Consider the following 17966-nt stretch of genomic DNA (forward strand, 5'->3'; position numbering starts at 1 on the left):
TATATTTAACTTGGATAATCTTTATTCCATAGAACATATACAAAAAAGAAGTAACATGATAGGTATACTGAATACGCACACCGTGCTGTATTTCTAAAGAAAATTCAAAAAACGTAAATGCAATACATATGAAATCTACGGCACAGTTCTAGCGCAAAGAAAATGATTGAATCGTAAAAATTACGACGCCTTATGGTTCTTAATAAATTGTTGGTCTCCTTCGGAGACAAATCGTTTGCGCCCTCTGTTAGGCATTTTTTCGGAAATTCTATCAGTCACAAATCCCTCCTTATGGCAACGATCGACGAATCTATCCAGGATAATGTAAGCCAGCGGTACGTCCATCTGAATATCAGGTAGATCATCAAACACTCGCAAAAACCCTCTCTCCATTTGTTCGGGTGTAACGAAAACGGCCGCATCGAACGCTTTCAGGAGATTACACAAGGCTTCTTCCACCTGGACATTGTTCGCCTCCAAGGCCATCACAATGGCCTCATAAACCAACTCGTGGTGGAAATGCGGCACCTCCAAATTGCGCAAGCATCTGCTAGCCTCTTCTATATCCCTTGACGAGATGTATTCCTGCAGAGTTAAGTTCATTTGGCGAGTTAAGGCTTTGACTGGTCTCAAGGCCCCTCCAACGCCCCACACGTTGTGCAATCGCACTAGGCCATGCTTCATGGATAGCAAAGTATCAGCACGGCTCAAAGCCTCCTGGAATACTTCATTATCACTCTTCTCCTTCGTTATGGTAATAAACTTGGGGGGAATACAGTCGTCGGCGATAGCTCGAGCGATGAAATTCCCGAGAAAAGTTGGCGCATCGGGAATATCAAGTATCAAGTCGCTGAGATTTGCAAGAAGGCTTTGGAACGCTTTGGTTATATCAGTCTCGGTGATCACGTGACCGAAAAGGTCCGAAATCAAGACTGACGTCATCTCTCTATGGGAAGGCTTGTGGTCCATGGACACTTCGATCACTTGTTCGACTAGCACGTCACGGTACTGCTTAGGAACAGCCTCAGCTATGGCGATGGAAGCTTCGTGCGTGTCCCCATTTTCGAAATACTCCAAAATGATCGGATCAACCTTCTTCTTAATTTCCTCATGGGACACATCTGGAACTATCACAATAACAAAATAACTGCCAACACACTCAACAAGTATTTGCGTAAATGTGTTGTAAATTCCCAATTTACCTATCGCTTTCAATTCGATGTCCCCATTGCTCAAATTCTCATTGTCAAAGTTGGGGTCGTTGACGTCTTCGTAGGTTTCCAACAGTTCGGAGCCCGGGGCCCCCCAGACGCCCTTCCCGCCGGCGCCCCCTTTCTTGGGCAGTCCCCGTCCATAGCCGTTCCTCGAGCGGCGACTGTTTTTCCAAGACCTGGGCCCGTGGATGAATCCGGAAGCCACGACATTTTCCTTGCTCGATTGGCGATGGACTTTCTTCGGCTTGCGTTTTGAACCGGAACCGTCTCCGCCGGCGATTGCCTCTTTCGCAGCCAACTCCTCGTCGACCACTTTGTCGATGTCGTTGTCGAGATCGACGTCAACGTGGCCTTGTTCTCCAGCCATTCCGCACCAAATAAACCAAAATACCAACCGGGGATCGACTGTGGCTCACGCACGGACACGGCTGTATTTTTTCCTGACAATAAATGTAGATCAAGGTTTTTGCAGTTACGGGATGTGGACAATTGCCAATTAATACGGAGAAAAAAATAAAAAGGCGACTGGTTTGTTTTTGTTTTGGTTACGCGACTGTTTGTGTTTTCCCATGACCTTTATCGTGATTTAACAGTAGCTATTTACATAGTTGACAATTTCACATTTTATGACAAAAATAGAAACAATTTCCATAACGGATCAAATTCAACAATTAACACTCTTAAAAAATAATTAAATGCGTTGGTTTCCATATACACCTCACTTCACTTCATTGCGTCCAGTCCAATTGACGTTACCTTGAGTTGGCGTATTTTAAAAATGGCAAATGTGTATAAAATTTTGACGTTTGAATTTAATCGTCAAGGTCGGACAAATTAAGATTTCAAATTGCTATCAACATAGCGGCCAAAAATTACAATTTTTTAGAGTCACCCCGTATTATATGCTTTCCTGAAAACCGCATATATTGTTTACGAGGCAAAACAATTTTTTTAGAACTACAGTTCACACTGGTTAACGTTTGGCCCTTTTGAGAAATCTTTTCTTATACAGCGTATTCCAAAATTTCTGCTTTCCGATACTTTATTTATAAAACACAGAGTGAAAAAATGTTTAAAAAATCCACCTAGATGTTTTAATAACCAAGCAAAATCGACCAATAAAAATTTTGCTTAAAATCTGCAAATGCAAAAAATACCTATTAAAAAAAACTTTGTATTTTAACTCATGTCTTAAACATTCTGAATACTTGAAAATAATTGTTTATTTTAACATTTAAGGACCCATTTGCTGGGACACGCTATATAATTCATAACTTTGTGATTATCTAGGTTCAAAGTTTAAGTTTGCACATATTATCCTATTTATTACAGTTGGTACGATAATTTCGTATGTGTAACAATTTTATTTCACATTTTTAGAAAAGTTATGAAACTGCATTCTGAATTATATTTTTATAGTCAATGTTTTTGTGCATCTTTATTAGAAAAAACATAATGAACATCGCCGGTAACAATAAATAGAAAATATTCATTCGGGACATGAACAAAAACACTTGAAAAAATTAAATTTTAATCGCGATTAAATTGTCATTTGTCAATGTATTTTAAATGACAACTTAATTAGAATTAGTTTAATTCGAGATTAAATTTTAATTTTGCGTTCTGTAAACCGGCCCTAAGGCCCGGTTTATAGAAAGCTTTGTTAAAATTTAATTCGTTGTTAAAAGTTAACAACACGAATGGTCCAATCAAATTTGTTCAATTTGGTCACGTGATCAGTTAATTACTCATTTAGTTCAAGATTAACTTAATGACGCTTCTATAAACCGACTCTAAGTGTACAAAACATTTAACACACTCGCAAATTCGACAATAACTGTTGCTAAGAAAGAAAAATTAATTAAAAAATAAACTGCTTGGAAAAAATATTGTTATTTTTATGCTTAGCTGAACTTCTTTTACCACACTTTTATAAACATTTGAAATTTTGTCCGACGATTTTGAATTACCCTGTAGATTTTCCAGCCATAGATTGCATTTTTTCAAAAAAGCAGTGAAATTAGTGTTAAAATTTACCCATCAAAAGGCTGTTTAGTACGTACTGTTATGTTTGAACTTAATTTTCTAATTTTAAATTTTTACGGAAATTTAAAATATCGTTCATTTTCTGTCAGCAGGTTCCCTTCGAAATTCCTATAGATGAAATATAAGGGAGATAATCCTTTTAAAAATCAGAAGTAATGACGTCAAAACTATATCTCAACGCAAAACTCTCCTAATAGTAAAAAGTCTGAAGGGCATTTAGACACTTAAAAAAATTAAAAAAAAAAAAAAACAAAAATTTACTCCTTTCTGTTCAAAACACATGACTAGTTAGTCAAAAACGGTAAAAAAATATTGATGATTTGTTAGCTGGGATTTTTAGTACCACTATAAAGTCCATAACTATTTGATCCTAAAATTGGACAAAATGCTCTTAAGGCGATTATGAGGTGCATATTTCCAACCTTAATCGAAAAAGCAGCTATAAAAAAGTTTTCCACTATTGTGATAATGGTAACTGATAAGTATTTTTAGCACAGTTATTTAAAACATAGTTGGTTTAAATAACCAATGCCTTTAATTTCAAAGTCATAGTCATAGGTCACTTTGAGCAGAAACTAATAATTATGTTTAATAAAAACTGTTTCACTGTAGAAAAATTTTTGAAAGCTGGTAAAACTCATTAAATGGAACCGAAAAAATAATCTCCACAATCTTCCATCTGATAACTTTTGATTTATCTGCCACTAGGAAGAGTTATGGAAGGTCAAGCGTGTTTAATGGGTTGCCTACACGACATTCACCACGAAGTATTTTTCAAACTATTTTAACATTTGGCAATCATTGCTTATTGACGACAAATTGGCTGTAATTATTGGTGACACTTTTACACACTATTATCTAACATTATGTAAGGCAAAGGTCGCAAATTCGGAATTATCGTCACTTGTTCGAATGGCCCCCAAAATGCCCAAAAATCGTTACTTGTAAACATGACAAAGAAGAGCGTCTTTCGGGACAAACAATTTGTGAATTTATTTTGAGCTCTAGGCCAGATCGTCTACGTGACCAGAAACCGACAACACACCACATTTATCCTTACTTTACCTATGGCAAATCGGCGAGAAACGCGAACAATCCCAAAAGCACTCTCAACTTCGCCGCAGGAGCCCGAAATAGCCCCCACACCCGCTGTTGGGGGTTACTTAACAGTCTACGTTTTCTAGAACGCCGAACGAAGAGGTAAACAAAAACAAACCATCTGGGTCTGGGTGGGTATTACGTGAGCGGCGAACGAGGTGAAAAAACGCCGAAAACTTGAAAATTTCAACTTACCGATGATCCAAACACCGTTTTTAATTCACAAGAATTTAAACCAGCAAAAAAATCTCACAAAATCAACAAAGTTTTAGTGAAATACGTTTTTGCGCAACACGCCACTACAGGACAGCCATAAACAATACAGATCGAAGAGAAGTTGCAACACGGAAACTAGATTTACCGGCATTCGCACTCTCTCCAACACATGGCAATTGCAAGCAGCAGGAGAGAGATGGATAATGTCACGGTTGAGAAAAAACTTAAGATGGCTGCATTTTGTTGGGGACGTTTTTCAATCACCAAATGGGATGGAGCCGTGGAGGTGAGGTGGAAAATAATGTAATGTAATCAAAATTAAAAAATTTACACTCGTTAAACACTTATCAGTCTTATTATTATCATGGTACAATTCCAGGTGTTTATGTTGGTATTATTCCGAGCAATTTTTTTGGAAATTGTTGTGGTAACACATGATAAAACAAAACAATTATCAACAATGAGTCACGTTATCTATTTCCAATTTCCAGTAAATAGAGGAGATTTTCGGGTTAAAAATAAGGTTTACTATTGAATAACGCGTAGCTGCAGTTCAAATAAAAATAACCTTGGAAGTTGGTAACTTTCACCGATAACAAAACCATAAATAAATCTAAAACGACGATGATCGGTTGTTTTATTGACGTAACGTCACAAAGGGGCATAAAACAATTGAATATTTTCTATAGGTGTCCCGGAAATGACTATTTTTTTCAATAAAAAAAAAACATGTCATTGACTTCAGATGATGTAACAACTGGTTAAAAGTTAATGCTCGATTAGCATGCAAATTTACGCATCTGATTGGTTCAGCTCGGTCACGTGACAAGTTAATCTGACGTTTGAATGCAGTTAATTCAAGGACGATTAAAAAATCTAAAAGGCAAACAAAATCGTTGATAACCGATAAATAACGCTCTAAAAACAAGCAGCGATAACAATTTTTATAAATGAAAGACGGTTTTCACTGAGGCTGTATATATTGTTTAGATAGAAATCGGATAAATGTACAATAAAAAATAGAGATAGCAAATGTGCAACATATTTTACAAAGTACAGTATAGTAATTGAGAAGTACACTTGAGGCTTTGAAATGTATTTTTCCATAAAATAACTTACTCATAAATATTATATAAATAACAATAAATAATAAATAACATCTGTACAATTATAAGCGCTTTTTATCTTTGATAAATAAATCCGCAATCACTTCGTAATGAAACAAATTGGCACCACCTTATTCCCGAATTTTTTCCAATAAAAAAACCAACTAGAACCAGCAACACATGCATAATATTGTGAGTAACGTAACATCCTATCGAACAACAACACGGAATAAAGATAAATTTAAATGCGCAGTGTTTCACAAAGAGATGAATATCTGAATAGCTAGAGTGAGAAACAATTTATTGCTTTCATTGCAAGCACACTTGAAATAAAGTTGTTTCGGCCCTCAAAATTGGTGTCTTGTCCACAAAAAGTGAAAAGAAGTAAGAACTCGTCTCTAATCTTCACAATATAATCACAAGTCATAATCTACATGTTAAAAATACTATCGTTACCCTAAATATCAGACATTTGAAAGTATGTTTGGCCCCAAAATACTTTTCAGAAGATTAGGGACTAAGCTAGCACGAATATTATTGTATTGTAACGCACATCACGATTTTATGAAAGAATCTAACACAAAACACTTACACTGATTGTCTTTATTTTACGGTATTCCATGCACATCAATTTATGAGAAAGGTGTGTGAGACTCGGGTCGTACATGCTGGAGAATTGGAGGGAATAAAGTTAGACTGAAAATTTTCACAACCATGTTTATGATAGGCGTATTATTGGAATTAAAACAATTTCTTCTTGACTGCTGTGAATCGCTCCATGTAGGCATCGTATCCGGGCACGTCTGCCAACTGTTTCAACTCAAACAAGTTTCCATCAACCGCTAAATTACAGATTTTTGAATCAGTCAAGATTTTGGAATGTATGGCAGACAGCTGCAAGCAATTCTCCTCCAGACGCAGCGTTTTTAAGCGCGGACAGTTCGCGATTTGGGGGGAAATTTCAGAAATTTGGTTTTGATTTAGATTTAGTTCAACGACATTTAAACCTGAAACTTCTGCAGACACAGAAGTGATATCGTTTTTAGACAAGTCTAGGATGTCTAAGTGTTTCAAACTACAAAACATCAAAGGTACTTCTTTTAAATGATTCTCACACAAATAAACTTGCTTTAAATTGATCAAATTCGATAGAGTTCGTGGCAAACTGGTTAAATTATTGTGACAAAGATTGAGCGTTTCCAGTTTTGTAAGAGCTCCGATACAGTCGGGGATTTTCACCAACTTATTCTTATTCAAATTTAGGTGTTTCAACTGCAAAAAACGGCTTATTTCGTTCGGTAAATTTACAAACTTGTTGTCAGATAAATCCAAGGTTCGCAAATTGCCTTCAAGTTGCCTGAACTCGGGGGGGAATCCGTTGAGGTGTCCTTGGGATAATTTCAAAACGCCGGTTTTTTGAGCCGTTACAATGTGCTGTTTTAGCCCCGAATTTCCCATTTTTGACTCCTTTTGAAGCTAATATGCCATAAGCTGACGACACGGATAAATCAACAATTGACACAAAACCAAAACGACTTACCTCAAACCCGTAAGAAAAACAAATCATTTGCAGATTTTACAAAATAAAACAGGAAAGACTGAGGAAGGGCATTATACAGAGCCCTAAGTCCTACATAAACAAATAAGACTTTCCTACAGAAGGAATTTTGACAGGTATAGTGCTGCCACCTGTCACCAGTCCAATCCGCCCCCCGTGCAATAAAAACACCCAAATACATTAAAATAAAGGATCACAACACACATTTATCAGAATTTTTCCAATTCAAATTGTCTCACTTGTAAAAACACAAGAAATAAACATTGCAAGTTGCACGAGACCTTTTTTACCGACAGCATTATCGATTGTTGTCAAGTTGTGACAGGTGACGTTCCAGATGGCGGCACATGCCTCAATTTATCTTGATTGTATATTTTTTTATCGTCCACCAATTTAATTTAGTTACAATGAAAGAAAATGTAAAAATTTCAAATTAGTTCAATGAAAAAAATGCGCAAAAAATGTAAGAATACAAGTGCGTGGATGTGATCAGTTTTACTCTGTGGGTGTTTTTAAATATGACATCTACATCAACACCAAAATCTGTAAAACATGTATCAGGTGAGTTTTTCAATTAATTGAGACTGATTTTTATCGCGAAAAAAGGGGATTGTGTAACGAACAATTCCCCCCTTCTTGCTGTCACGAAACTGGCAGTCTTAAGTCAGAAATTCCGTTTGTTTTGGCAAGCTGTCGTCAATGACCTTTTGGCATTTTAACCTTTTTGTTAATTATTAAGCTCAACCTTTTAATTTTCGATTATGTTCGGTTGTAGGTCTCCGATTGTACTATTTGCTGAATTGTATTGATTGTGTTTTGGTATCACTTATCGATCGATTATTATCTGGACACTTTTCAAATAAATACAAGGTGATTGCATTTCGTTGCTGAAAATGTATTTAGTTGTAGTGTCGAATTAAGGGGTCAAGTGGCGAAGATGCACTCAAATTAAGTCACTTGTGCACAAGTGAATGAACTTAGATCTAATTAGTATCAAAAATTACCTACAGTCGCATCTAAAAATACCCCCTTGTAACTCCTGGATGCAGTCCAAAATGTGTCCAAGCCGTGCGACAAATTCCAGCAATCGACAGACGTTAACTGATTTTGATTAATTCTAAAGATGTTGTAATGAACGCAATCGCGTGACAATATCTTGACAATCACACGGACAAAAATAGGTCTTGGATGCTAGTGCAGAATTAATTTTAGTTTAGCAGTCATTCGTAGATTTAGTTGAAAAAATCCGCGATTCTGAGACGTTGTTTTGCGGCGCAATGCCGGATTTTGACGATTTTTTGGAAACGAAATGTAGAAGAAAATACCGGTTGTGCAACCAAAAAAAATGGTCAAGACGTCGCTGGACTGTTTTATTATCAGTTTCGCAGTTCGACGAAGGTGAGATTCATTCGTTCACTAAAATTTTGGGTTTTGCTCTGATTCACCATAAACCTTTCGACCAACCACCTGGGGGGATTCTCTGACTGGGTGGCGCGTTCAGCACTTGGTCGTCGTCTTTGTAGCCGACACCAAGCAAAGGATTGCCGTCTGAAAAAATCTAGTGAGTTTAAGTCGAGATTGGGTGGACTTGCCTTTGCGTTTCGACGGTTTCGTCCGAAATTCGTCGTTGGAGCTCACCCCCATCCCCGTCAGAGGGTTTCTCAAGTGACTTTGTCTGGAGGCACCTGAACTGATGGTCTCGTTCGAGCTTGAGTTGACGCTTGTTGTGTTGTGGATGGTCTTTGCGGGCGCTCCTCCGACCGAAAAAATCGTAGTCGATGCGTTTTTGTTCTCATGCACTGAGAAAATGTCGCTTTTGTTCCTCAAAGCGCATTTTTCCTTTTGCTTAATTGCGGCTTCTTCGGCATTGTGGGCGCTGTCGTCCACTGTTTTATTGTCGTTTTTCAACTCATCGACTGGTTTTTCCGCGACTGGGTCTTCAGTCGTTGAGGTTTTTAAAGTCGTTTCTATATTTATCGTTGGTGGTGCATTTTCAATTTTTTCGTTCGATTCGTTTATTGCGATGTTTTCGCTAGGTTTGGCTTCTTTTAGAATGTCGATTGAGGGTTTAGGGACGTCGCAAGTGGCGTTTTCGGGGGCGGGAGTTTCGGTGATGTTTTCGCTGGATGGTGCCTCTACGTCACCCATAACTAGAATCCAGTTGTTTTCAACTGATTTATACAATTTGAGATGATGGAGTGAAAGTGTGTGGGTGAGGGACAAAAAATAGAAATGACAGTATTAACACCCAAAGTTAATAAACATATGCTAGCCATCAAATCACGACTGCTTTAATCCGATTTCAAGGATGGCTTACTTTTCATAATTCAACTGCGAAGTTACATTTAACTTAAAGCTCAATTGAAATAGAAGTCGGAAAATTATTTCGTGTGAGGGAATCTCCGTAATCGATTTCTTGTCGACAATTTTCACACAAAATGACACTCAAAATTGTCATCGATTGAAAACCGTGTTTCTCGTCAAGTGCTGTGCTATTCGAGTTCGGGACAAGGGAATTTGAAATACGTACCTTTACTTTGATTTATCTACCCTGTAACAACTTTTTAAATTTTCAACTTGGGAAATTTTTACAAATTTATGCCAAAAACACAAACACAAATACGAATGTCAAAAATTTGTTTTCAAGGATATTGGTATTTTGTTGAAATGTTGAAAGCCGCGTTTAAGCTGTAAATTCTACTTTGTTGCAGTGTAAATAAACAAGTTTTTATCTTAATGAAGGTGTAATACGCTAATATCAGAATCGACACGGAAATAATGCTGCAATGTTTCATTTATTTATCTCAATTTTCGTTTTCCTAGTCAAGTCTATAAACTTCACACCTACTTGATTTTGATTTTCAAAATAAAGAACAAGTTTTAACACTTCTGTATTTTCTTAAATTACTTAAAAAATTCGAACTCATCTGATAATTAATTTTCTTATCACGGTAACTTGCACTTAATGACATCTTCCGTTTACTTAAATTAGCGTCTTTTAACAACCTCCCACAATCCTTAAACACTGTAAAGTTTATTTGGTGTAACATTAAAAAAGGAATTTGACGAAGAGATAAAATGTGTGGACAAAATACCCATTAAAGTATTATTTTAAGCTCATGGTGCAAATTTTCCAGCTGTCTGGACTGCGATTTTAGTTTTCGTCTTCGACTCTATCGTGTTTGTAATTGTGTATAATTAAAAATTACACAACACTTTGCTTGACGATGGTGTAATACAGGAAGTTTGATCATAAAAATCTTCGAGTAAACGTTGCCACATATCGAAAATAGTAGTTTTGTGATGATTTAAATGGGAATTTCCTGCGTGGGCTTGGAAGGTGTTATACCCATTTATAATGCGGTAACTTTTACGTCATCGTGTTATAGTTTATAATTTATTACGTCAGGATTATAGGGTAAATAAACTACGATCTTCTCAACAGGACCTTTTAATTTTACTTTACTCTACAAAAGCCAGTTACAGACTAACTTATTTTCTAAAAATCCAGACATTCGGCATTCATCTTTAACACATGTTTCCCATCTTTCACACTCGCCCTAAAAGCCCTCACACACACTAACCATTCGGACCTCCCAAGCATCCCTTACAATTCTACGAATTCATATCAACTCGGCCTTTCCTGACAATGTTCTCGTCCTCGAGAACACATCCCAACCATCTAATCACTCATTCCCCTAATGACACTTACCATAACTTAAAATAACGAAACTAAACACTCTACTTATGTCCCCAAATTTTTCTAATAATAAAATTCCGATAAAAATTTAACATTACCCTTAACACTTGTACAACCTACTTTATCTTAATTATTACTCCTCTAAATTACTAACTAATTTTAATCTGTCTACAGAAATAATTCCTTTATAGAAGCGACTACTTTGTTGTTCGCCTTCTATATCTTGCACTAAATATCTATCATTCCCTATAAATTTAACAATCTCATAGGGTCCTCGATACTTAGGGCTCAATTTACGACTTTGGCCGGTCGACGGTACCTCAGCCCGTACCAACACCAAATCCCCTTGCTTGAAAACCCTAGCCTGACGCCGCGATTTATTAAAATTCGCGCACATACGATCCGCATTTCTTTTCAGCCGATCCGCAACTAAATTTTGCTCTTCTTCCGTATTTAAGCGTGTATTTAAATCGCGTATTTCGGCTGCTAACGGATTATTAGTGAACCCGTCTCGCGTGTATGTCCGGACCAAACTAAAAGGCGTTCTTTTAGTGACCGAATGGGTTGCATTATTAATAGCCCATTGTACTTCGCTTAATTTTTCGTCCCAATCACTACCTTCTATGTCATCCGTACTTGTACTTAAGCATGTTATTATCACGTCGTTTACTTTCTCCACTTGTCCATTCGATCTAGGACTTGCTGTTGCAATTTTTACGTGTTGGATTTCACAATCACCGCAAAATTTTTCGAACAACTTCGAAATGAACGCTGTACCTCTGTCGCTAATTATTTTATTGGGCTTTCCATAATTAGAAACGAATTCTTTCAAAAAACTAAGAGTTCCCTCGGCTCCTACATCCGGCAGCGCTTTTAATACTGTGTACTTACTAAAGCCGTCTATAATAGCGCATACGTATTTGTTTCCTGTTTTACTTGACGGAAAAGGGCCCAAATGGTCGATATGCACCACCTGAAACGGAGTACTGCCTTTGTCTAACGGGTGCAGCATTCCCGGTTGCCTCCCCCGCGGTGTCTTACTATACAAACAGTTAATGCATCGATTGATATATTTTCCTACCTCTTCCCGCATTTTTGGAAAATAGTAGCTCTCTTTTATTTTGTCCAACGTTTTATCTATTCCCAAATGCATAAGTTCTCTATGAGCGTTACTAATTATATCAAATCTTAAATCGACAGGTACATACAATCGCCACTTTCCATCTTTTACCCGATAAACACGACCATTGCATAACGTAAATTTAGAGTGCGTTGCCTGATCGCCCTCTTCTAATTTCTGTAAAACGCTTTTAGTTTCATTGCAGGTACGCTGTAATGCCGCTACCCAATCCGTATTTATCTTTATCCCCATGACATCTGGAAGTCCACCCACTGGCACGGCCCGACCAGCCTCTACCGCATTTCGGCTAAGGGCGTCTGCTACTTTATTGTTTTCGCCCCGGTGGTACTCAACGGTATAATCAAACTCTGACAACCTAATAAACCAACGCCCTATTCTTGGATGCATATCTTTTTTATTTGCCAACAATTTTAAACTGTTACAATCAGTACGAATTACAAAATGAATCCCTAACAAATAAACGCGAAATTTCTCTAGTGCCGCTACAATTGCTAAGCATTCTAGTTCATAGCTGTGGTATTTCGCTTCCTCGGGTGTCGTTTTTCGGCTGTAAAATGACACCGGTCGCAATGTTCCGTCATTCTGTTTCTGCAGAAGCACGGCACCTAACCCCGTTGAACTCGCGTCTGTATGAAGTTCTGTATAGGCGCCCGTGTCGAAAACGCAAAGGATTGGTTTGTTCATTAACGCTTTCTTTAACGACTCGAACGCGTTTTGCTGTATTACCCCCCATTTAAAACTACCTCCTTTTTTTAATAAGTCACTGAGAGGACGGGCAATAATTGCAAAATTCCGGACAAAACGCCTGAAATAACTAGCCAACCCCAAAAACGATCTGACCTTGTGTACGTCTGTAGGTACCGGAAACTCAGCCACTGCCCTAAGTTTATCCCTTCCCGGTTCAATACCCTCTTTTGAAATTGTAAAACCCAAATAATCAATTTTTGTCATAAAGAAAAAACATTTTCGCAAGTTTAACGTCAAGTTCGCGTATCTAAATCTATTAAATAACAATTTTAACTTAGCTAATCCTTCCTCTACAGTTTTGGACGGAATAATAATATCGTCCAAATACGCCATCGCAGTGTCATATCGCAAATTCCCAAGAACTATGTTTATTAATCTTTGAAACTGCGAGGGCGCATTCGCTAACCCAAAACTCATTCTCTTAAAACAGTAGACCCCATCAGGGGTAATGAAAGCCGTCTTACCTCGCGCGTCCCTCGACATTGGTACCTGGTGGTATCCCATGGACAAATCCACTGAGGTAAAGTAGATTTGGCCCCGAAGTCGATCCAGCTGATCGTCGATTAACGGCAAGGGGTAGTGCTGTTTCACTGTTTTCTTATTGAGCGCTCGATAATCGACACACATCCTCACTTCCCCGGACTTTTTCTTTACGAGAATTACCGGACTTGCAAATGGAGAATCGGTTTCTTCAATTATATCGGCCTCTTTCAATTCGCGCACTATATTTCGCACTTGTTCTTTTTCGGAAAACGACATACGATACGGTCGATAGACAACTGGTTTATCGTCTGTTAATTCAATGTCCATTTCTACTAGATTCGTACATCCAATTTGCTTAACATTTCGGGCCACTAAATCTCGATAATCATTTATAAGTTCCAACACTTTTTCCGCGTCTTTCCCGGCCAAATCAGTGTTGATTTCACACGCGTCAATAGGTTCCGTGTTAACATCTCGCCGATGTGTATATTCTCGACACACGTCCCCTCGCGCAACACTTTGATTTTCAACAATTTTTATGTCCTTTCCACTTATATTTAAAATGGGTAACACCGTGTCACCGTTCCTGTCTGTGCTTATTACACATCGTGGTACCCACTCTCCCGACTCGCGTAGTCCACCTTCGACACAAAGGGTACTTTCTGGTGTCTGTGTCCTGACTGTGATGTGCCCCAGGAAGTTATTTCGAATTACAGACGCCTCACTCGCCCACAAAACCGTTCTTGGAGCATTATTCGCACCGTTCTCTTCACATTTTCTTATTATAAGTTCGTGAGGTGTTTTTACAATTTCGATGTGCGGCTGTTCGGTGTATGGATGCCCGATTATCACTGGAATCTCCTGGGTTTCCCTCGGCACCACCAGGAGTTCGATCTGGGCGTTGATGCCGTCGATTTCTACATCCACCTGTGCGGCTCCTAAAACACTTGTAACTGCACCGCCGTAGCCCGTAACGTCCTTCTCCTTGTCCCAGTCACACATAAGTTTTAATTTGGGTACATAATCATCCCGGATGACACAAACTTCCGCTCCCATGTCCACGTAACCCCTAACTTCCACCCCGTTAATTTTCACGTCCTTAAAATACTTTAGATTGTCCGACTGAGCATTTATTGTCTTTACTTGCGCCGCCACTTCGTTTGCAGTAGCACCCCGTTGCGAATTTTCGTTTCGCCCTACTACTTGTCTTTCTCGCGAATCGCGACCCGGTACTTGGCACTCGCGCGCGAAGTGTCCCATTTTCCCGCACTTAAAACACGGAAAACATTTGGTGTTATTTTCCACTCTCGGAGTGTTACAGTTTTTAGAAATGTGGCCCTCTGCTCCACAGCGAAAACACTTTCTCTTCTCTGGCAAAATACGCCTCTCTGGAACCGAAATTAAATCCAACCGTTCATTGTTCCTCAAATCACGAAGAAGCTGCCACTCATCGTCGTGTCGAACAGTCAGCAGAGATCTCGCAACTTCCCTGGACTTCAACCCCGTGAGCAGCATTTCTTTCGTTTCCGCGAACGACAATTTTAAATCGCGACACATCGCCATTTTTGCGTAAAAATAATCTTCCGCGCTTTCACTGGTTCTTTGTTTTCTCTCCGACATCTCTCTAAACCTTTCGGCGAGCGTTCTTCGATCCGTATAATTTTCGCGGAATCGCATCTCAAACGCTGCCCACGTTGTTAAGGTATCCTGGTGATATCGATACCACAACAACGCGCTATCTACGAGGTGTTGACGCGCCACCTCCAACAAAATTGCATCACCCCAAAATTGACGTCCCGCCATGGTTTTGATGTCCTGTAACCACTGTAATGCGTCTGATGCACCTCCTTTTCCATTGAATACGCGTAAACTTTGCGTTAAATCGGGCATTACGCAATACCCCATGTTTCTCGACGCCCCAGGCGCCTCCACCCGGCCCAACGGAAGACTGTTCTGCAGGCCACTTGTCTCCGACACCACCCCGTTTCCAGACGACCCCAGCGTCCCCGACGCCTCCTTATCTCTGGACAACTCCTGTATGTCTGGCGACCCTGCTACCTCCTGGTCAACCGCCGCCGCCGCCGCCGCCGCCGCCGCCACTGTCCCTGTCTGAGCCTGTAACGCTTCGCTCACCGCTGCCTTCACTAATTGTAAAATTGTCTCTAAGTTCAAAAATTCCTGTCCTGATTGAGGGATGATTTCCTTCGGGCTTTCTTTATTCTTATCGTCCGTCATTTTCCTTTATTTCTTTGACCACTAACAAACTAACACTAATAAAACCAAACTAAGTCTCCACGAATAATTTTTTTTTCACGATCCCACTTCTGATAAATTGTTATAGTTTATAATTTATTACGTCAGGATTATAGGGTAAATAAACTACGATCTTCTCAACAGGACCTTTTAATTTTACTTTACTCTACAAAAGCCAGTTACAGACTAACTTATTTTCTAAAAATCCAGACATTCGGCATTCATCTTTAACACATGTTTCCCATCTTTCACACTCGCCCTAAAAGCCCTCACACACACTAACCATTCGGACCTCCCAAGCATCCCTTACAATTCTACGAATTCATATCAATCGTGTCAAATGATTCCCAATCAGGTCGTGAAAATGTAATTAATTTAGGTCTCGGTAACAGAATCTATAGCAGATGTTGTCATTTTCCGAGTGCATTCAGAACGGAATTAGATTCTTATTTCTATGATACACATACCAAAGCCACATGTTTGTCTTGTGATATAATTAATTATGCATAATAACTACACAGAGTGGCCCATTAAAAACTCCCTGTCTGCTGCATTTCGTGTTAAAAAATAAACATGATTCATGTCCCACATATGCAGAAAATTTGTAAATATTTATACATTTTACGCGCTTTTAATTTTCGGTCCATAAAATGCTACTACAAAATTATTTCAAAGACGAGGTCGTAGATTCGAGTGGGATAGGTTGTGTTTTTCAACACATTGTATCTGTTGTTTCAGTAAATAACTCCCCTACTCGCCGGCACGGCAGTTTCTTGAATCGGTCGTCTCCTTGCTGAAGTTAAGATTGTTCACTCGAGCTGAGCATGTTTTCAGTGGCTCGTGATTTTTTGACTCATTGTCCGAAATAAATTAGTTTCCTCGTATTAGTCAGTGTGTGTTATTTTATGGTAATTAGTAACAGTTTAAGTTTAATAAGTTAGTGGTTTTGGGTGCAGTTCCGATGTGTTCGTTGTTTGACTGGGACGCAAAAAGTGCTCTTGATTTTTTTTCAATAAGGCAACACAGGTAAATACTGTTAAAATTTGATTAACGACAACTGAAAGTAATTATTTTGTGAACCTTGCCTTTGGGTAATTATGTAGTTACATCATTGTTATCATTGCTTAAAAATAGCTGCGGTGTCGTTACAATACTATTAGTAGTGTGATTTAAGAATTGAATTTTTTTTTTCAAAGTGCCAGGAATTTTTCAATTTTTAGAAAGTTTATCTAGCACATAAATCACGTCGAATACGTATGACACACATTGACGTCATTATTGGTAAACTTATCAACTTTTGGTCACTTCCTTTTTTAGTATAAGATGCATGCAAATTTATTTTGTAACATTGTATGTAAATAAACTGCTAAAGACATCCGAACAAGACGATCTCAAAAATGTCTCTTCATTACATATTTATAAAACGTATATCTCTGAAGTGTCTTTATGGGATTAGATGCTGATCTTGAATTTTTAAGTGACCGGAAGTATGCTGGGGTTACTGACGGCTCTCTCGCAACAATTTTTTATTTTCATTCTTTCTTAATTTTATTTTGTAATGAGTGTCTCTTTATGCCATATTTGGCATGAAGTTTTTGTTTAAATTATCAACTGCCTTTGAAGTAAAACTCGTTTTCCTTATTTAGCCAGTCCGGTGTAGGCTCGATTTCTGATTCAGTAGGCTTGCAATGCTTTGTAATTTATTGGAGCAGTTCCATTTGAAATTCCTTTACGACGAAAGGAAAAATATTTATTTGCTGCACTCTAAATAAATAAATATTCTCGTATACTTACTTCCCTTGTGTGGTAAGCGATAAGTGTGGAGATCAAAATGCACACAACAGCATAATCATAATAATTACAATTGGATTATTGTTATCAGTAGTTGACAATAATTACGTTAGTACAAACATAATTTGTCCAAAGGTGACTTTATCTGTACGTTTGTCAAGAGACTAAAATGAAAACTGATAAAATACTAAACGAATTGATTAAATTATAGTGAGTACAAATTAAACTCTACATAGACTACATATCATGGAAATAATTTTAAAGAAGGCAAACAAAATATTAAGTTTAACATACCATGAAGTGAGAGGTGAGTCTGGTTTTTATTTAAATCTCTACCTGAGAGCCACACGTTTTTTTAAAAAATAAATAATAATCATTTAACACACTTTCTGTTTGAAACAATGCATAAAATTCTCCAAACGGCATTATTCACAAAAATTACAGATGTTAAAAAATAAATAATAATCATTTAACACACTTTGTGTTTGAAACAATGCATAAAATTCTGCAAACGGCATTATTCACAAAACTTACAGATGTTGAAATTTATAAGTCCAGCGTAATGTTAGAGCGACAAAGTATTAAGTTCAAAACATTGGCTATTGAAAAATAG

The 17966-nt window shown here is 38.0% G+C and overlaps 2 protein-coding genes across 6 annotated transcripts in view; both read right to left on the reverse strand.

The window, feature by feature from the left end:
• On the reverse strand, positions 1-4702 carry Pdcd4 (Programmed cell death 4). 3 transcript variants are annotated; one of them, XM_008202697.3, is made up of 3 exons: positions 4554-4702; positions 1203-1654; positions 1-1121 (listed from the first exon to the last, which is right to left on the reverse strand). In XM_008202697.3, exons 2-3 carry the CDS (start codon positions 1579-1581, stop codon positions 181-183), a joined length of 1320 nt encoding a protein of 439 aa, XP_008200919.1. In that variant the 5' UTR covers positions 1582-1654; positions 4554-4702; the 3' UTR covers positions 1-180. The 3 variants fall into 3 exon arrangements, with proteins under 3 accessions (XP_008200919.1, XP_973518.1, XP_008200918.1); XM_968425.5 differs by having other exon boundaries at positions 1-1127; XM_008202696.3 differs by lacking the exon at positions 4554-4702 and adding an exon at positions 4326-4466 and having other exon boundaries at positions 1-1127.
• Positions 4554-17966, reverse strand: part of LOC100142124 (leucine-rich repeat-containing protein 57) — a 15561-nt gene continuing 2148 nt past the window's right edge. The window contains exons 1-4 of one of the 3 annotated variants that reach the window (XM_064356443.1): positions 9769-9913; positions 8831-9388; positions 7221-8786; positions 4554-7171 (exon numbers count right to left, since the gene is read on the reverse strand). In XM_064356443.1, coding sequence (XP_064212513.1) covers positions 6422-7138 — 717 coding nt within the window. In that variant the 5' untranslated portion in view covers positions 7139-7171; positions 7221-8786; positions 8831-9388; positions 9769-9913 and the 3' untranslated portion in view covers positions 4554-6421. Of the gene's footprint in view, positions 7172-7220; positions 8787-8830; positions 9389-9768; positions 9914-17966 lie in introns of those variants that run through there. The other 2 variants (XM_015982738.2, XM_001810815.4) reach the window with 2 other exon arrangements.

Source organism: Tribolium castaneum, chromosome 4 (genome assembly GCF_031307605.1).
Source record: "Tribolium castaneum strain GA2 chromosome 4, icTriCast1.1, whole genome shotgun sequence".
In the NCBI taxonomy this organism is placed as follows: domain Eukaryota; kingdom Metazoa; phylum Arthropoda; class Insecta; order Coleoptera; family Tenebrionidae; genus Tribolium; species Tribolium castaneum.